Genomic DNA, 21,134 nt, shown 5'->3' with positions numbered 1-21,134 from the left:
AGCGGAGAATTTAAGGCTGATCTTGGAAAATCTCATCTGTTCCTTGGCCTGTAGCAAAAAACACCAAAAGGAACTCAAACAGTAGAGCTAGAGTTACTTCTGCAAGGCTTAGTGACTGTTTCAATGAGGGCGTGCTTAGCTTGATGCCTAATGAACAGCAGGAAGTCCAGCACACCCTTTTGGGAAGAGGCGCTCGTTTCTGTCTTGCTGGGAGAACTCTGCTTTGCGCTAACTGTAATAACAGGGAGTGCCTAAGGAGAGTCAGAGGAGGAACTTCATGCTATTTATTTCATTATCCCAGTCCTGGCCTTATTTACGAGGAGTGTGTCATCTGGCTAGGAAAACGGAGAAATTCAGAGGAACAATTTACGGGCCTGAGGCCTGGAGGAGCTGAGCTATGTTGTTTCCTTAAGTGACCTTCTCCATGACTTTGAGTTCAGGATGAGGTTCCTCATCCGAGTTTCTCTATTTATCTACTAGAGAACCTGCTACTTGCCACTCCTTCCATGGGATACTGAGAATTCAAGAGAAGGCATTTTTGAAAGGATTATAGCTTCTTGTCTGAAGACACTTCTTAAGTATAATTGCTAGCTTACCAAACTAGTCTCTTATTAAGAGAAAGTTTAACTAGGCAAAGGAGAAAAGGCTGCTGTTAATTTGCGATATGATTTTACTTGTTAGAAAAATGTGGTGCCCCAAAGAAGACGTTCCTATATCTTTCTAGACTCAATGTCTTAAGAAGATATCTAACCTGCTCTGTTTTCTTGAATTCATGAAGTAAAAAAATGTAACGACCTCTAAAGTAAATCAGGTATACCAGGGCATGTTTGAGATACCAATTTCATTAAACAGTTTTTCAGGTTCTAAATATTCAAGGCCATAGCGATTCAAATATGAAGAGGAATAGTTTTTCTATACTCATAGGAGGCAAGGATTAAGTAAAATAACACCTGCAGGTCCTTCAGCAAGAGAGGGGAGAAAAACACAGCAGAGAAATGAAGTGTGAGTGTTGAGAACAAGGTGTGATTCACAGCCCTGGGGCTGGGACGCAAAACTTTCTCTAATCTGTTAGGATGGGAATAATAATAATGGGGTTTATCTCAAGAGGTTATTGAGGTTTAAGTGAAATTAAATGAGACAGTGTATGTGAAATGTCTACCACAGGGCCTGATACAGAGTTAGATCCATAAATGCCAGCCATTTTTAGTGCTTCACACACGATAGTACTCAATACATGCCCCACTTTTTCCTATTACTTCAATTTCTTTTTCTCTTTTTTCTTTTCCTTCCCTCCCTCCCTCCCTCCCTCCCTCCCTCCCTCCCTCCCTCCCTCCCTCCCTTCCTTCCTTCCTTCCTTCCTTCCTTCCTTCCTTCCTTCCTTCCTTCCTTCCAGAGAGAGAGACGGAGACAGGAAGGGAGAAAGATGAGAAGCATCAACTTGTAGTTGTGGCACTTTAGTTGTTCATCAACTGCTTCCCATATGTGCCTTGACTGGGGGGCTCCAGGTTAGCCCATGAGCTCTTGCTCAAGCCAGCGACCTTGGGCTTCAAGCCAGTGACCTTTGGGTTCAAGTCATGGGGTCATGTCTATGACCCCATGCTCAAGCCGGCAGCCTCAGGGTTTTGAACCCGGGTTCTTAGCATCCCAGGTTGATGCTCTATTCACTGTGCCACTTGATCAGGCCCTATTACTTCAATTTCTAAGAGACCTTTTTTGCAAAAGAAAGTCTTTAAATTATTTCTTATACCAATACATTTTTCCTTCTGGGAACTTCTGATGTGATCAGACTAGTTCTGCTCAGAATTCTGTAAGAACTAAATTTACCTTTAAGATCTCTTGTCATGGGAGTCAACTTAACTAAAACCCAAAACAAACCGGTGAATTAGAGAGTAAAAACTAATATGACTCTCAGGATGGAGCCCAGGATTACTAGTCCAGTGTTTTCTGGGAGTTTTAACTGTCACAGAACTTTTTTACTCATGCCTCTCAGCAGCAGATCTGTGGCGTCAAGAAGGCGACCCTGAATAGAAGTTTGCTATAGAGGTTTAATTTGGGGGGGGGTTAGCGGGGTTGGGGTGAGTGAGGCAAGACTATCTCATGGTATTTGGCAGGTAAGCAAGTGTCTGATTCTCTCCCATCTGGTCATGTCAGCAGCATTCCTGTCCATCGCCTAGATCAATTCACTCATGAGGGAGTGAAAATGGTGAGAGCGTATCATTCCTTTATCACTCATTATCTAGCATAGATTTATAAAAAGAACATTTCCCTATCGACTCTGTGTCCACCCTGTATGTTTTGTATTGAAAGACAATCCTTGATTCTTTTCCCTTTTTTATCAGTGTTCAAAATAAAAGTCTGACTACCTCATATGCTTTGAAGTTGACAAGTCGTATATGTGTGTGTGCATCCTCTACCTCGACTGAGGCTGGTCTGCATCCCTGGTAACATTTCCCACGACTGACTGCCAGGCTGCCTTACCTGCTGCTTTGAGAAGAGCCGCCAGCCGGGTGGACCCTCTCCCGGCCGCTATGTGCAGGGGTGTGGTTCCATCGTAGGTGGTGCTGTCTACATGGGCCTCACCCTACAACCCGGCCCACACAGGAAAGGGTTAGTCGAAGGTTCTCTCATCCTTTTGTCCCCATGTCCCCAGTCTTCATGGCACCGTGAATTCTATTACTAGCACAGTTGCTATTTGAAGGAGGCTCTGCCATTGAAACAATCCCCAGTTTGAGCCCAGGGCAAAGAATGCCGGGGAAGTCTGATGCTGCAGCTCTGAAGCCTTGCATAGACAGGAAATAGAGCTGAACATCGGAAGAAAGGCTGTTACCAACAGCATTTTCTGAAAAGATTTTCTTAACTCTTCCTAGGAATTTAATGCAAAGGCATGCATCCTTTACCTCCAGAAGCAGACAGCCAGCCAAGGAGACGTTGTCATGCTCCACAGCCAGGTGCAGCGCTGTGCGCCCCGACTTCCGCTCCTGCGCGTTGACGTCCGCCCCGGCGGCCAGCAGCAGCAGCAGACATGGCACGCTGCTGCTCATCGTGGCTATGTGAATGGCGTTCAGACCTGCGGCCAAAGCAGAGGCACAGTCACGGGGTGAGAAGGCTGCTCACAAGATGACCGTCAGTGGAGCCGAAGGAAACTGGTCCACAGGGCGGGCAGGCTGACGGGTTTCAGCATGTTGAGTGCTGAGAGAGTCTCTATCTAGATAGCCTATCAGGCACTGTAAGTCAAATGTTCTGCATGTCAACCCAGTCTTCTTTATGTTCTCAAGAAACACCAAGAGCAAAAAAGGTTCTCCGAATAAATGATGCTTTTTACACTTCAAGCCCAAGGTCTGTCAGACCTCTGCTCTTTCCTCCAACTGACTAACTTTCCCAGGTCGTCTTTACAGGAATCAGCTACGGTGAGCAACAGAAATTCCCACAAGAGATGAGGTGACTAAGAAAAGCACTTTGGGTGCAAATCAAATAGCAACACACATGTATCAAACACCTACTAACTGGTTAGAAAGCAGAGAAGGTAACACCGTGACGTGCGTTTTTTCTCTTACCTTCTCCATTGGGGTGGTTGATAAGTAGTGCTGCCTTTTTGTGCTTGAGTAAAATACCGAGAATTTTATCGTGTCCGTCTTCGGCAGCTAGGTGCAAAACAGAGTTCCCTAAGCGGTCCAGGAGGCTCAGGTCGGCCCCAGCTCGAAGCAAGTCCTCCACCACAGCCTCCTGCTTGGTGATCACTGCCAAGTGCAAGGGCGTCTGGGAAGTTGCAGAAGGGCAGGAGATAGCACTGTTAGTAGCTAACACTAATAACCCACAGGCTTGGCAGCGGTCCCGGCAGTAGATGGGAGTCATACTATGGGCCACTTTTCATTCCCAAAGTAAGTAACTCCTCACCTTTGCAAAGGAATTACTCCTTGTCCTATATCATATGCTAAAGAAGCATATATAGTAGACTAACTTTGGGCCACTCATTTATTGAGATTATGTTTCTAGTCCTGGCTAGGTAGTTGGGTAGTTTAGAGTATCACCCTAATATGCCAGGACTGTGGGTCTGACCTCCCCATCAGGGCACATATAAGAAACAACTAATGAATGCATAAATAACTGGAACAATAAATGGATATTTCTCTCTCTTTAAAAATCAATCAATAAATTAAAAATATTAAAATTAAAAGATTATTTTTGTGTTTAAAATTCTTAATAGCTTTCTTGTTTCTTATTCCAGCCCACTAATTGTTGCTCTGTTAACTCATCTATTAGTAAATTTAACTATCTTGAAATTCTAGTAAGACTCTATCTTCAGCTTGTAATTCCATATGTTAAATCAAATCAAGGCTATGGTTTTACTATAGAATTTTACATGAACCAATCAACAGAAACCAATTAACAAAGGTGCTGTCATTTTATATGGACATGGAAAATAAATCTGTTAATTAAAAGATATCGTTCCATTGACTGGTGCCAGAGACCAATCAACGGACCTCTTCAGCCTCATTTTATAAAAGGTGTCAAAGGATTCTATAATTCATAACTGGCACAACAGCCCCTCACGCAGAGGGCTCAGACGAACAAACAGCTGACCTGCCGATAGCTCACAGTTAAGGAAAGGGTCCGTCTGACTCCCTTGCCTGTGAAGTAGAACCTCAGCGAATGCAAATGAGATGTTTTAAAAACTGTGTTTTCAAAGTGAGTAAGACAAACACAACCACAAAAGTATCTTTCAAAGAACTGAGGTCACTGACAGAGAACAGCAATATAGTATTTTTATATTAACCAGTCTATTTCACAGGAGCTTGTGAAGTAGCCTGTCTGGTGACAGTTTGCTTACACTTTCCCTCTCACGGGGCAGGGACCACAGCAGCGGCAGCCCACAGCCCGGGGCTGGTGCACGTGGCCACAGCACGCGGCCACAGCACGCAAGAACTGGGGCTAAACACACTCTGCTGCTGAAGTCTCCGTCTCAGTCATTACTGAATCCAGCAGAAACAAGGTGGAATTTTTGGCCAAATTTCCATTTTCCCCTTTATTTTTATCTTTTTTGTCTTTTAGGACTATATCCCAGCTTGAAATGAAATGATATCCTCAAAACTAGATATGTAGGCTCTTGGCTAAAAGCCTTCCTCTAAAAAAAAAACAAGTAAGTAAATAAAAGCTGTGTTTACTAATCAGAAATGCTATTTGGGGAAAATGGAAAATGGAAAACAAGTAGAATGAGAAAAGACGATCAGAGATGATAACATCTTATAGCATTCAGAGATTAGGAATTATCTGAAGTTTCAATATAATTCTTTCTCATAGCATACAAATTCTCTACCATGAGAGGATTTTTTTATTTTGTTCTGTTTTTTAAAAGTTTTCTCCCAAGGTCCCACCAAAGGTTTTCTATGATATTTCAGGCTTTAGATCTTAAACCCCAGGATGATATCTTACACAATATAGGGATCCAGGCCACATGCAAATATTCTTCAGAGCCAAGTAGACAAATGCAGCCTAACTCTTACATATACACCGAATGATACACATCCACAAAGGGGCCTGGGTGAGGACGTTCATCACAGTACTGTCTACAGGGGTGGGAAGCAAGAAGCTGGCTAAGTGTCCACTACTGGGAATAGGTACATTACAGGAGGAGGATGGACCCTATAGGATTCTCCTCAGGAACAGAAACAACGAACTAGCGCTACACACAGGTGCATGGGTAAATCCTATAAAGAAAGAAGGCAGAAATCTAGTGACGTAGCACGAAGCCACTAATGCATTTTTAAAATACATGCATAAAAAACTATACAGACGCACACAAATGAGTACACGTAAAAGTGGTGAAACCCGAGTAAGATCTGTGGATTGTATCAATGTCAATTTCCTGGTTTTGACACTGAACTTATCACCCAGATGTTATCATAGGGGAAACTAGCTGAAGGTACATGGGACCTTCTGCTACATATTTTGCAACCACCGATGAATCTATAATTACATCAAAGTTCAAATGGGAAAGGAAAGGTTAACGGGAGCAGGACCACAGTATAGATATAATAACATGATCCACATGTGGATCGTATGTGAGGATATGCTAAAATATCTACCTATTTCAGTGATTAAGATATACAAATTGCCAATTATAAAAACAGTTTATGGGGCTGAAATAAAGTACAGCACAGGGAATAGAGTCAATAATGTAACAACTATATATTGTGTCAAACGGATACTAGAATTTTCAGGGTGATCATTTTATAAATTATTTAAATGTCTAATCATGTATGTTGTATATGTGAAATAGTGTGTCACTATAATAGTGTACACAGTAGTGTATAAAAGTGTATGTCAACTCTAATTGAAAAATAAAAAAAATAAAGTTTATATGTTTATGTAGCTGATATGTGGGAAATACTTAAAAACACCACAATTATATTTGCGAGTGGGGCTGGGAGACTTGGTACGCTGCCAGGGAGGGCACCTGGGTTCTCCGAGGAATTCACACCCTACTGTGCCGTTTTATTATTTATTTATTTATTTATTTACTGAAGTGGGGGAGATAGTGAAACAGACTCCTGTGTGTACCCCAACCGGGATCCACCCGTCAACCTCAGTCTGGGGCCATGCTTGAGTCAACTGAGCTATATTTAGCACCTGAGGCTGCTGCTTGGACCAACTGAGCCATCCTCAGTGCCTGGGGCCAATGCTTGAACCTGTGAGCCACTGGCTGTTGGAGGGAAAGAGAGAAGGGGGAGAGGGAGGAGAAAGAAGCAGATGGTTATTTCTCTTGTGTGCCCTGCCCAGGGATCAAACCTGGGATATCCATACGTTGGGCCAAAGCTCTGTCCATTGAGCTACCAGACAGGGCCTTTCTGTGCCATTTTAAAAGCTACCAATATCTATTATATTTATAATAATTAAAAACATAAGAAAATACATGCACAAAAAAAAAATCTCACTAATGTTTTTTAGGAATATATGCAAATAAAAAATCCATATCAAACACACTGGAGTGGTTGTCTACGTTGAGATGAGGGGAGGGGAGAGGAAAAGTGGGTTTAAAGGGAAAAGAGTCAAATATTTTCAGAGAACTCTTAGCTCTATGGATATGGACTATTTTGAGTGTGTCTCTAGAGAGTGGGTGGGAAGAGTGATTTAATCATGACAGATGGGCACAGAAATGTACTAAGATTAGAGAAAGGTATTTTGGGAAGATGTTTAAGATGATTACCAAATAACCCAAACGACTTAGAGAGCTGTTCAATTTCTCATCAAGAAGAGTTTACGGGAACCTTTACGGCAGATAAACGAGAGGCCAAGTCTTAGTGGTTTTCAGCTTTCAAACAGAAGTTGACACTGGGTATGCGTTTGAGGCCAAGAAATCATACCAGGGGATCAAAAATCCTTGCCCATGAACTAGAATAGTAGTGAGGGAGGGAAAGAATGGGCCTATATTTGCTCAAGAGTCCCTGACTCAGAGGCTCAGAGTGTCAAAGGTGGTGGTTTCAGGGCTTTTGTCTCTACACACTGGACTCTCAGCGTATGTAACCGAACGATACAGTAAGGACTTCAGCACACAGTAAACTACAACTGCTAGTCCTCTTGTTCTGTGTCCTTTGCAGGTCCCATTTACAAACAGAAAAAGAAGCAATTCCTGGAATCTGACCTACAGGCAGTGAAGTTAAAGCAGACTTTGAAAGGAGGACCAAGAAGTGACAATGTTCCATTTCTAGTCTGACTTGTATACTTGTGATGGTGAAAAGGAAGTCAGTCCAAAAGCCTAACAGAATCAAGCTTTATGGGCTAAATGACTTTCCAAATACCAACAACCCTCAAGATGGTATGACAGGTATTTGGAGAAGATATCATTTAAATGTAGTACAGGGGCAGTCAACCTTTTTATACCTACCGCCCACTTTTGTATCTCTGTTAGTAGTAAAATTTTCTAACTGCCCACAGGTTCCACAGTAATGTTGATTTATAAAGTAGGGAAGTAACTTTACTTTATAAAAGTTATAAAGCAGAGTTACAGCAAGCTAAAGCATATAATAATAATTACTTACCAAGTACTTTATGTCGGATTTTTGCTGTTTGGTAGAATAAATCTTTATAAAACAACTTACTATAGTTAAATCTATCTTTGGTTGCTCCGCTGCCGCCCACCATGAAAGCTGGAACGCCCACTAGTGGGCAGTAGGGACCAGGTTGACTACCACTGATGTAGTACATCCGAAATGAGATTTCACCCTAGTTATTTTATATTGAGTTAGTGAGGAATCCCTCACTTCATTGGCCCTTACATCCAATGGGAAATTTTTATTTTGCCTTTCCAGGACACACTTATTAACAGATAAAAATCTATTGACAACTACATGGAAACATTTCAGCACTTTTGCTTTGAGGAAATAAAAATGATTCATATCACCTGCTTAAAAAATTAAGAACTGGAACAGGCCCTTTATCATGTAAATAATTGTACATGTTTTTAGAGCGAAGCAGATGCTTGAATCAAGCCTCCAAGCCCACCATCTAGGCCAAGGAGGGCTGGGTGGTCCCTCTGGGCTGAGGGAAGGAAAGGAGGAAACAGGAGTAGGGGTGAGAGCAGCAGACGGTGCAGAACCCTGGAGGGGCGAGGACAGCGCCCAGAGAGGTGGGGAAGCCCTGGGAAGTGGAGCCCTCCTCACCTCCGGCCTGTGCAGCGGGTGAGCCCTCAGCCAGAGGCCGGCCCGGGGGAAGCCCTGGGAAGCGAGCCCTCCTCACCTCTAGCCCGTGCAGCGGGTGAGCCCTCAGCCAGAGGCTGGCCCAGGTCTCGGGGCTGCCAGCACGCAGCTTCCAGGTGCTGGTTCTATCCAAGCAGTTTTAATCTCCTTTCCTCACCTGACATCTGCACCTGCCCATCAGGGCGCCTCACTGAGGCTCCCCCTAACTTCTCTCCGCATCCAAAGACCTCCTTAACAGAGTTATTCTAGTTGCTCTGAGCTGCCTAATTTTTATTGACACCTGATTTGGGCAAAACTTGTCAGTGTTTCCTGTTTTCCTCACTTTGAGCTGTCTTTCTGGTTTTTCCCCCCCATCTTTTTATATTCTGATTTCATCAGCACCTTTTGTTATACATTTAAAGGTTGTCAAAATGTGTTTCAGCAGACTTCAAAATTCTTGGAAATTATTGGCTTTTCAAACTTAACCTTTTTCAATTTTATTCTGTGTGTGTGTGTGTATGTGTGTGTGTGTGACGGAAACAGAGGGACAGATAGGGACAGACAGGAAGGGAGAGAGATGAGAAGCATCAATTCTTCGTTACGGCACCTTAATTGTTCATTGATTGCTTTCTCATATGTGCCTTGACCAGGGGGCTACAGCAGAGCAAGTGACCCCTTGCTCAAGCCAGTGACCTTGGGCTCAAGCCGGTGAACTGTCCTCAAACCAGAATGAGCCTTCACTCAAGCTGGCGAGCTCGGGGTTTTGAACCTGGGTCCTCTGCGTCCCAGTCCGATGCTCTATCCACTGCACCACTGTCTGCGCAGGCTCAGTTTTATTTTTTTTGACAGATGTGATGCATTTACACTAGGTTCTCTTTCTCAAATGGATCGATTCTGATGGCTTGTACAGTTTAGAGTTCCCTTCCTCCAGCAGGGTCACTGCGGAGTGAGTGCTCTTACACCCACAGATCAAAGCACCTAGCTTGTTAAAGAACATCCAAGTGATGGGTTTTTAGGATATTACCTGCAAAGATGTTTTGTATGTTTTTCTATTGCTAACATTATCAGAAATAACACACACACACACACGTATATACAAACTATAGACTTTTCAGTTGTAGCCCTGATATTTCTGCATACCTGATAGAGATCATTTCTCATGTTGATAATGTCATCCAAAACCAAACCAGATGTGACTTCCAGCAGATCCCTCACCAGCTGAGTGTGAAAGTGGATGATTGCTAAGTGTAAGACACTGGAACAAAAATATAATGGCAGTATCAATTAAAGTGTTAACAAAAACAACAAAAGATTCCTAAGATATGATTAGACTGTACACTGCATCTGGCTATCATACCTAGTTTTCTTTGGCCTCCAAATGTTTTGAATCTACAAAATGTCTCAATCTAAGGTGAGGAGGCCCTTTTGCCTCCTCAAGTCTTCTACACTCATTTATGGTGCCTGTCTTGTCTCTGGGGACATTCAGGTGACCCCTTGAGGTGGAAAGGCACCTGAGCTTTGAGGCAGAGACAGCTGAGTTCAAATCCGAACTCTGCCTCTGTGCTATGGGTCCCGGGCATTTCCCCCTAACGTTTCCCTGGCTGTCCCTGACACACGGAGGACGCATGTAAAATGCCTGAACTTGGCTCTGTTCCGAAGCGGTAGCTACCTCACCCAGCCCTGCCTCCATCCTGCAAACTACAGTGTGGTAGCTTTTTAAGACTCTCAAGACAAATTTCTGAGGGAACAAGGCAGACATATTTCTCCCTCTCAAATATCCCCTCTGCCTCAGATGGTTTTGCTTCCCTCGTCTTTGCCTGGACAGTGTCTCTCCATCCTTCAATTTCTGGTTCAAACCTTCCATTCCCGGAGAAGACTTTACCAACTGCCCAGGCAGAGCCAGTTGTCTCCCCTCAAGTTGACCGCGTGGGGGCACAACTACAGTTTTCTATACACGCTTCTCGTTCCCCGGCCTGTGACCTGCTCGGAGGCGGTTCTCTCGGGGTCAGCCTGCTAGGCCCCGCACACAGTTTCGGCACGAAAAACAAGGATGACAGAGGGAGCCTAGGGACTTACACTAACGAGGTAAAAAATAATGGTGGTTGCCAAGCATCACTCCTTTTTTTTTAAATTGTTAAAAAAACTTACCATTAAAATTAGTTGGATAACAACAATGAAAGAGGCTACTGTTTGTTTAGAGCATCTATTCACCAGACTATGCTAAACACTTGACATACATTATCTCATTTATCGTAACAACAATCTGACAAGCTAGGTGAAACTGAGATTTATAGGTATAGTTTAACTCAACCTGAGTCAACAGAGCCAGTGAGTAGTGAGGCTGGGATTTGAGCTCAAGATTGTCCGTCTTCTTCCAAAGTCATCTCTCAACCCCTTAATCTCTTAATCCTGCTTTAGGGGCACATGTGTACTGCTCCAAAGAGTTGTAAGTGAACATTTAGAGGATGGATCCTCTAAAGCAGGGGTCCCCAAACTTTTTACACAGGGGGCCAGTTTACTGTCCCTCAGACCGTTGGAGGGCCGGACTATAAAAAAAAACTATGAACAAATCCCTATGCACACTGCACATATCTTATTTTAAAGTAAAAAAAAAAACAAAACAAAAAAAAAACAGGAACAAATACAATATTTAAAATAAAGAACAAGTAAATTTAAATTAACAAACTGACCAGTATTTCAATGGGAACTATGGGCCTCCTTTTGGCTAATGAGATGGTCAATGTGCTCCTCTCACTGACCACCAATGAAAGAGGTGCCCTTCCAGAAGTGCGGCAGGGGCCGGATAAATGGCCTCAGGGGGTCGCATGCGGCCCGCAGGCCGTAGTTTGGGGACCCCTGCTCTAAAGGATGGGCAGACTGTGATGCAGGGCCACCCACAGCATCACCTGATGGCAGTACCTCTGGGACTTGAGGCGCAGGCTGTGTGTGCTCTAAAGACAGTGGGTGCCATTTTACCCAGGCCTTTTTCTTAGTGATTGCATGTAGCTTTCCTGGGTCTGACATTGGCACAGGCAGGCCTCGAAAACCAAACTGGCTCCATCACTTGGGATACATTTTTAAATGAATGGTTTCAGAGTTTCACTACTGTCCCTTGAAATGTGAGGCTGGAAGACTTCTGAAAAAGGCCTGAAGTTGTGACGCAGACATGATGCACACATACCAAGAAAAAGGCCGCACTTCAAAAACAGCCTAAAAATTTCCATGTGCAGCTCAGCATTTCATAGCAGAAGTACATTCCCCTCCCCCATAAATCCTCACACCCTCATGGGAATTTCCCCGGTACCAGAAGTTTTATTATTTTTTTCTTTGTTGTATTTTCTGTGATGACTAATAGCCACAGGATTCAGATTATTAGCTGCATATGACAAGCTCAGTGAAACAAGAGGACTGAGCTGTGAAGACCAAAAGGTACCCCTTGTCTGCATTTTTCTGAGGACTCACTCCTCTTTGGTCTCAAGTCTCAGCCCCCTGGCCTCTCGCTGCGGGAAGCTCCGAGAGCATGCCGACATGAGTGTGTCTGGGGTCCTTGGAGGGGACTCGAGGACTGTTCTCCTGCTGGGGCAGAAGGCCACCTCCTCGGCCCTCTATCTCTGTCCACGGCCTCCCCTAAGTGCACACGCTGGAATCACACACCTGGTATCTCTTTCCACAATCCTCCCTACAAACACTAGCAGTCCCTTTCTAACTGGTATGTGCTGTCTTTCTTAGTCTCGTCAATTCAGCAGGTCCCTAAAACTGTCACTTAAAATGCTGCTGTCCTGCCCTGGTTAACTGCTTTCTCTTGTGGTTATATGCTACTGAATGCTAATTGGATAATTTAACCCTGTTAAAAAACATTCTGCTGTGCATGGCATTACACAGAGAAGGCAGTCCCGGTTCCTCTCATACTGTATAACAAGGCCAGTGGTCACACCACATCCTTGGTTACGCTGCGAGGGACAAGAACAAAGGTCTGTCTGAAAACCTGAGGCTGGCACTTTCCTAAAGCACTTGGTTCAGCTTTTAAACTGAGGTTTAAAACATAGCACTCAAGAGCTCTTCCACGGAAAAGGATTTCTCATTGTTAACACTATTTTAGGAAGGTTTTACATCAGGCATTTGACTTTAATCTGAGAGTTGCTGTCTCTTGCTATTTTTATAGGCTGCTGAGATCATTTTAGAAGTCTCAATGAAAGGACAAAGAGAACGGTTTTAGAAAGAAGCCAGGTGGCTTTGCAAATATAAGCTCAGTCGCAGTAGGAATGGAAGGCATGGTGTTGGGAATGTTAGATGCCCATACAATGTGGGTTAGAGCAGTCACGAGTCTGAGCCAGTTATAGGCTGGCGGTGATCATTATCAGAGGCAGTAGAGAAGAAACCAGTAACTGGGAAAGAATGACATTTGCCTCAATCATTTTGTTGTTGCGCTGTCTTTTTCCTTTTCTTTTTCTTTTTAAGACTACAGCACCCAGTATTCCCTGGTAGTCAGTCTCCCATCTAAGTACTAACCAGGCCTGATCCAGCTTAAACATCCATGATCAGTCGAGATCGGGAATGCTCAGTGGTGTGGCCATTGACTATGGTGTCTTTACTGGGCTTTCTTTCTACTGAGTAAACTATCATCACAGATACACAGTTGGGATAACAAGTGCTTTAGAGATTTGCTAGGACCAAATTTTATTATTATATTATTCTAATTTTTATTATTCCAATAAATAAAGCAAAAACTATTATTCTAAGTATTTGTTTAATAAATATTATTCCAAATGTTATTTCCATGAATAAAGCAAAGCTTTTCAAAAAGGAATATTCCTAACACATTTTAGTTTTCTTGCCCAGAAGGCACTTTTTCATGAACATTCCAGCTCTTCTAGAGGCCAGGAGGTGGAAAGCCACAGGACAGAAGCCGTAAATTATGCCACTCCATCTTACTGACACATTTTTTTTTCCTTGTGAGAGTGTTCCAGGTACAGGATCCAATAATTTTGATCAAGTCTTCTTTTCACTAGCCAGTATGCATACATGATCATCTCTCTTCCCTACCCCACGACAGCCCTTCGTACAGAAGCCCTGCCTTACCTGTCCCCATTCTCATCCTGCACGGCAGTGAGGTGGCGCTGGACGGCCAGCAGCATCTTCACGTCTCCGGTCACCGCGTAGTCAAACAGGGCATTGGCGTGCCGCTTGGCGAGCTGCATGGCCTTCTCTAGGAAGAGCTGATCTGCAAGGCAATGACCACAACACAGCTGAGTTTCCTATACTTGCTCTACAGGCACGGCGTGAGGTCAGAGCCATCGGCATCAGTGTTCTGACACCTCGACACACATCCTCCTTTCCGTACTCATGCACTGAGCGCACAACTGAACGTTGGCTCGCTATCAATCACCGAGGCTGGTCTCAAAAATCTATGTACAGTTTTTAAGGAGAAAGAAGTTCAGAGATGTCTGTTATTTTAAAAGGAACAATAAATCTCCAAATAATGTTGATTGTACACTGCTCACAAAAATTAGAGGATCAGAAAACATGCAGATACTCTAGTACTTTCAGCCTTTTGGATAGTGCATTTTCACCAATGAAATGTTAGTTTTGCATCTCATTTGCATAATAGAACAAATTTCTTTGACTTGTTATTTGCTTTTATGATGTTCTTGTTTAATAAAAAAAATCAAATGTTTCTTTTTATCACTTCATATTCATTTTGAAATATCCCCTAATTTTTGTGAGCAGTATATTTTGCTGTACTTGTAAATACTCAATCTCTTGGTGAAATAATCCTTCTTGGAGTCTTGAGCAATTCATTCCTTAGATCAAAGGTTCCCAACCTTTTTTGGGCCACGGATCGGTTTAATGTCAGAAAATATTTTCACGGACCGACCTCTAAGGTGGGACGGATAAATGTATCATGTGACCGAGACAAGCGTCTAGAGTAAGTCTTAGACGGATGTAACAGAGGGAATCTGGTCTTTTTTTTTTTTAATAATGTTTATTATTATTATTATTATTATTATTATTATTATAGAGACAGAGAGAGGGATAGATAGGGACAGATAGGAACAAGAGAGATGAGAAGCATCAATCATTAGTTTTTCGTTGCGACGCCTTAGTTATTCATTGATTACTTTCTCATATGTGCCTTGACCGTGGGCCTTCAGTAGATCGAGTAACCCCCTGCTCGAGCCAGCGACCTTGGGTCCAAGCTGGTGAGCTTTGCTCAAACCAGATGAGCCTGCGCTCAAGATGGCGATGCTGGAGACCTCGGGGTCTCGAACCTGGGTCCTCCGCATCCCAGTCCGACGCTTTATCCACTGTGTCACCACCCAGTCAGGCAATCTGGTTGTTTTTTAAAAATAAAACATGGTTCAGACTTAAATATAAATAAAATGGAAATAATGTAAGTTGTTTATTCTTTCTCTGCGGACCGGTACCAAATGGCCCACGGACCGGCCCAGGGGTTGGGGACCACTGCCTTAGATAGTGTCAAAAAACACAGTCTCTGCCACAGACAGACAGACTTTTCATGAGCTACTGGTGTTTTTATAGTTTGTTTCCTACAGGCCAGGAAAGGTGAACTGTGGCCTGTGGACCAAACCCTGTGAGTGGCCTGTGTTTACATGGCGCCCTACTTAAGCAGGGTTTGTTCTCTATGCAATGAAGCCACATGTGGCCGCCAAGTCTAAATATTTACTATCTTCCCCTTTATAGAAAGTCTTCTGAATACAATCTAGGATGACCTAGACTCCTGATATATACTCTAAAGAGCACTGGTTCAAAATGCACACAAAAATACACTGCCCCTCCCAATTCTAATTCTTTAAAAAGGGCATCAGGTGTTATAGAAACTGTTCTGTATTATTTTTGGTAGAAACAAATTAGATTATATCTCATGATACTCTAAAACAGCGGTTCTCAACCTGTGGGTCGCATTTTCCAATGGCTTTAGGTGACCCCTGTGTTTTGGTCGTTCGACCCCCGCCGGGGTCACAACCCACAGGTTGAGAACCGCTGCTCTAAAACTTCATGATTATAACTGGAGAATGCATATGTAAGTTTTTGTATTTTATATTCAAAGATAACACTAGGAAAATGGAAATCCCAGTGTGAATAAAATTACGTGGCACATGCTTTTTTTTTTTTTTTTTTTCTGAAGCTGGAAACGGGGAGACAGTCAGACAGACTCCCGCATGCACCCAACCGGGATCCACCCGGCACGCCCACCAGGGGCGATGCTCTACCCACCAGGGGGCGATGCTCTGCCCCTCCGGGGCATCGCTCTGCCGAGACCAGAGCCACTCTAGCGCCTGGGGCAGAGGCCAAGGAGCCATCCCCAGCGCCCGGGCCATCTTTGCTCCAATGGAGCCTTGGCTGCAGGAGGGGAAGAGAGAGACAGAGAGGAAGGAGGGGGGGGTGGAGAAGCAGATGGGTGCTTCTCCTATGTGCCTTGGCCCGGAATCGAACCCGGGTCCCCCGCCCTCCAGGCCGATGCTCTACCGCTGAGCCAACTGGCCAGGGCCGGCACATGCTTTTTAAAAGGCATACAGGACTCTGGAGAGCACAGTGAACTAGATACTGACATTATCATCTTCAGGTTAACATTAACAACAAAATAAACCTGTCTTCTGGAAGTCACTTCTACACCTGGCACTGACCACACAACGCAACCATCCGTGTACTCACTCACCCTGAAGCCTAGCACTCTCTTCCTTCACTCCCTTCGTCTGCGTCAGAGTAACATCGTCCCCGTGGCCGGCCCACTTCTCTTGTTCTGTGGCTGCAGTTACTTTCCCAGATAGACTTACAGCCTCTCTGTCATCACTCTGGTCACAACCATCGGGGTCATTTTCAGATGAGGCGTCCATGGTTCCTAAGATAAAAGCAAAAATATCAGCTTTTCTCAATAAAATCAATTTATTAAGTTATAATTCACTGTTACAATGGAGGTTGGCTATTTTAAAATTCTTTTTAAAAATGGTCATAAGTAACATGCTTAGAACTCTCACTTCTAAAAACTCTACTTCTAAATTATTTATTTATTTATTTTTTATTTTAAAGAGAGAGAGAGATAAAAGCAGAGACAGAGACAGGAAGGGAAAGAAATGAAAAGAATCAACTCATAGTTGCAGCACCTTTGTTGTTCATCAATTGCTTTCTCATGTGTGCCTTGAAGGAGGGGGGACTCCAGCTGAGCCAGTGATCCCTTGCTCAAGTCAGCGACCTTGGACTCAAGCCAGTGACCATGAAATCATGTCTAAGACCCCACACACAAGCCAGTGACCCTGCGCTCAAGCTGGTGACCCTGTACTCAAGCTGGATGAACCTGTGCTCAAGCTGGTGACGTTGGGGTTTTGAACCTGGGTGCACAATGTCTCTGGGGACACTGTATCGACTGTGCCACTACCTGGTTCAGCTCTAAACAAGTTTTTTAAAATTGAGGTGTAACTGACATATAGCATTTTATTAATTTCAAGTGTACAACATACTGATTTGATATTTGTATATATTACAAAATGATCATTAATCAATAAATCTAGTTAATATCCATCAGCATACAGAGTTGCCAAAAACTTTTTCTTGTGATGAGAACTTTTAAGATATTAAAAAAGATTTTTTTATACTCCTAAAAACTTACATTTCTTCTGTTTCTTTGTAAGGGATAAAATGAAATAAAAGTCTTCTGTGAATTGCAAGAAAGTGGAATTTCTGAAGTTCTTAAAAACACAGCACTTCTTTCTTTCTTAATGCGGGTTAACCAAGTACATTGTAAAGATGTGATCTCAACTCACATGCTCTGGCATGGGAGCTGCCCAGCGCGTCGTTTCAGATCGCGCTCTTCCAGATCCGCCTGTGTCACTGGACAGGCACGACGAGAGAGCACCTATGTTTTATGGGTGGATCTGGCTCAAATCTTGCTTCTACCACAAACATGTATGTCCTTCAGTGAGTGAATGAACACTTCTGAACCTCAGTGTTCTCTGACTGTTAAATGAATACGCTAATATTTTCCTTACAGAGTGATTATAAAGATTACTTAAAACAGGTTAAAGTAGCTGACATAAAACAAGCATTCAATAGAAGGGAAGACTTCATTGTATTAGTTCTTCAATGGGAACACGAGTATGGACATGAAATGTCATCTATGAATACACAGTGTGATAACTGCTGATTAGAGGAAGTATTTGATGGGAAAAGGCCATCCGTATAAAATTCAAAATGTTTTCAAAAGTACAGTGTTTTGAAAAAAGGAGATAATAGCTAAGTTTGGTTACTTTTTAAGTTTGAATAGTCAAGTCTCTACATGTCCCTTTTTAATGTCCTTTTCTTCCCCTAGTCATGCCATTTACCAAATAAATATGTAAGTATAAACACAGCATCAGGAGTAGAATTTTCCCCAGGAAATAATATTTTTTTTGGAAAAGCATCTTCTTAGCTTATTTGCACTCATCATTGTTTTCAAGATGATAACGTTGTTGTGATAAATAACAACAAAAATCCTTTTTTTGGCATTAATTCTTTTCTTCCTTCCTCAGAATTATAAAAGATGTATTACTTACCATGCTTCATCCCAGCATTAGATTTCGTGGTTCCAGGGTGGAAGGTAATTCCACTATATGTTGGAAATCCATAGTGGGGGAAGCCATACCCTGAAATGACAAGCAGAACAAAGGAACTCTCAGCATGATTTTTTTTTATAATGACTCAGCAACCTTAGTGTCCTCCATGTAGGTGAGCACAGGCTTTGGTGTGGGAGGGCATTTGCCTGACACAGCGCTTCTGTTGATTTACTAAGATGCATCATGGAGAGGGCGGGTGACAGATAATCAGAATTCCACTCTGGCAAATTTGCACCTGGGCAAGTCAGGCAGTGCTCAGGCTTGGGGCAGCACGGGGCATCCATGCTGGAGAAAATCTCCCACACCTGTGGAGCGGAGAGGCTAACGAAGAGTGGTCACCACCCAAAGTAGATTTGCCGACACAGAAGACCAGAAGAAAGGAAAACAACCTCTGGAGGCAAAAACTGAACCAAACAAAACACAGAAAGAAATATACCGACTCCTGAACAGAAACATGGCCATCACTGTTTGTTCGCATGCATTTTGGCAGAAGCATAAACTGGTAAAAAACTTTGGGAGAGCAGCTGGTTTTACATGTTATACTCACTGACATAATGATTTTACTTCAGAGAATCTAATCTTAAAAAAATCTGGAATAAAATAAAAGCAATGTGCACAGAAGAGTTCAGTATAACATTTTGCACAGGAAAAGGAAACAATGGTCCAGTAAGTTATGTTATGGTTTGCTGGATGAATTATTACAAGTTTTTAAATCAATACTTAAAAATTATGCTTACATAATGTTTACATTACTTTCAGAAATGCTTATGGCAACCCATTATGGAAAAGCAGCATAATGATTCTCTACACACAATGATGATGTGATGATAATAAACAGCTAATACAAATAAATGAATTAAATTACTGTGAATAAGGATGTACACAGATGTATTTGGGAAAATGCATAAATATATACTATTATGTATAAACAGAAATAATTAGAAGTTAACCTTGAATGGCAGGATTTTATGTATTTTCAAATTGTCTATAATTTTCAATGTTTCCTAAGAATACCAAAACAACTATGCCCCCCCAAAAAAGGATATATCAAAATACAAACAGAGGAATTCTTTGAATTACTAGAATTACTTGGGTGACTCTTTTCAGAACTTTTGGTATTATCTACAAGTTGTAAAATGAAATGGTATTTCTTTGAAAAAATATTTGTTGTGAAGTTGTAATTTGATGTATCACACTCAATATCATGGCCAATCTACCTATAGATAAACTGAGAAACCTATAAAAAAACAGGAGTTGTTCTCTGACGAGAAGTCTTTAGAAAGAAAAGCCCTGCTCCGTACCTGGGCCGGAGCCTCCGGCACCCCCTCCTGCGCCGCCGCTGCCGTACATGCCTCCGCCTCCGGCCCCCGCCCCGCCGCCGCCGCCGAAACTATCCGAGAAGTTGGGCATGAGCTTCTGCCGCTTCCTCTGCACTTCCTCTTTATCTGTCGTTAAAGGAAGAGAAACCAGAGGAGAAAAGACTGATTCAGTTCCACTACCAGCCACAGAAAGAATATTGATTCTGATAGTATTTTTAAATGTCCTAAAGGGAAACAGAAAACACCCAAGGAGGAAGAGATGCCAAATTTCAAGAAGCATTATATTTATTCCAGTGATACAAAGACTGAGAACCAGCCTCAGAGAGACCACAGAAAGAGTACACACCCAAGTCCTCTCTGTAACAGTCTCTTAAGTCTCCAATGTCATTCAAATTAGTGACAGACTAGATTGCTCATCGAAGACTAAGATACTGAATACCTTTAATTATGTATCTTCCATGAGCTAAGTGCTGGGGATACAAGGAAGTATGACATAGTGTCTTTGCTGTCAAGAGCCCGACAATACAATTTTAAGGTTGTGGGAGAAAGAGTGAGAGAGACAGCACTGCAATGTTATATGTGTTAAATGCAGGAGTTCAAGGAAGGACGTGGAGGAGGTGCCAGGCAGCTAGAAAATCCAGACAGAGTCTCCTAGAATCACCATTATATAGGAGAGGGCAATGGGAGGGTGTTCTGGGAAGGAGCCATGGAGGGAAAGTAGCGAAGGAAAGGAGTGTGTACTGTACTTAGGAAACAGCAGTGGACTGGTTTGGCTGAAGTGAAAGTTTAGTCTGAGCAATTCTTGAGAAACAGCTCTGATTGGAACCACATCGTGGAGCACCTGGAGGATGAGCTGGAGGGACTGAATTTATGGGCAGGGGCGCCAACCAATGTTTTTGAATGGGGAATGATGTGTGGTGCTGGTGTTTTAGGAAGATTCATCTGCCACTGGTACACTGGACAAAATAGAGTCCAAGTGAGAGGCAGAGACAGTGCAGACAGATGGTGATGGAGACTGTTCCTTAGTGGTCACCATGCTAATAAAAATGGGTAGATGGCAAAAGTAAAATGAAAGAGGGATCTGTAGCCCTCGGGGTGACTGAAGAGATAGGCAAGGCTAAAGGTCCACGACCACTACTTGACTATAATACAGCGATGCCGAGTGTTTTGGTTGTCCAGGTCTAGATGCTCGTCTGACTCTTCTCTCACTCCTCACGAGCTCCTGCCAGCCCACTGCCCCTCTGAGCTCTGGCGCTGCCCTCGCAGCCTACTGTTCCATTCTTGTTTCTTCTTTCTGTTTCCCTTTCTCTTCTCTGATTTTCCTATTATTTATTTACCCCCTCCCTTCTCTCCTTTGGCCTTAAGAGTGAAAAAAGATTTTTAAAAAATTGAATAAACAGTCAATGCAGTGTCTTTTTTTTTCATGGGCAGCCCAATATTTAACAATTGTCCTATTTCTGATTCTTTTAATGTCAGTTGTGGCCATTGTTTCTGTTCAGAAATATCTGCACTTATTTCTAATTCTGCGGTTGTTT

At 42.9% G+C, this 21,134-nt stretch overlaps 1 protein-coding gene across 3 annotated transcripts in view; it reads right to left on the bottom strand.

Moving 5' to 3' along the window:
• The window catches only part of NFKB1 (nuclear factor kappa B subunit 1), a 131,241-nt gene that overhangs the window by 7,675 nt on the left and 102,432 nt on the right, over positions 1-21,134 (bottom strand). For all 3 annotated transcript variants that reach the window (XM_066384707.1, XM_066384708.1, XM_066384709.1), the window contains 8 exons: positions 19,582-19,725; positions 18,221-18,310; positions 16,351-16,533; positions 13,752-13,893; positions 9,813-9,927; positions 3,555-3,756; positions 2,898-3,067; positions 2,479-2,581 (listed from right to left, as the gene is read on the bottom strand). In XM_066384707.1, the coding sequence (XP_066240804.1) occupies positions 2,479-2,581; positions 2,898-3,067; positions 3,555-3,756; positions 9,813-9,927; positions 13,752-13,893; positions 16,351-16,533; positions 18,221-18,310; positions 19,582-19,725 (1,149 nt within the window). The remainder of the gene's footprint in view (positions 1-2,478; positions 2,582-2,897; positions 3,068-3,554; positions 3,757-9,812; positions 9,928-13,751; positions 13,894-16,350; positions 16,534-18,220; positions 18,311-19,581; positions 19,726-21,134) is intronic.

Source organism: Saccopteryx leptura, chromosome 5, assembly GCF_036850995.1.
Source record: "Saccopteryx leptura isolate mSacLep1 chromosome 5, mSacLep1_pri_phased_curated, whole genome shotgun sequence".
In the NCBI taxonomy this organism is placed as follows: Eukaryota; Metazoa; Chordata; class Mammalia; order Chiroptera; family Emballonuridae; genus Saccopteryx; species Saccopteryx leptura.
This window is presented reverse-complemented; position numbering and strand designations above follow the sequence as displayed.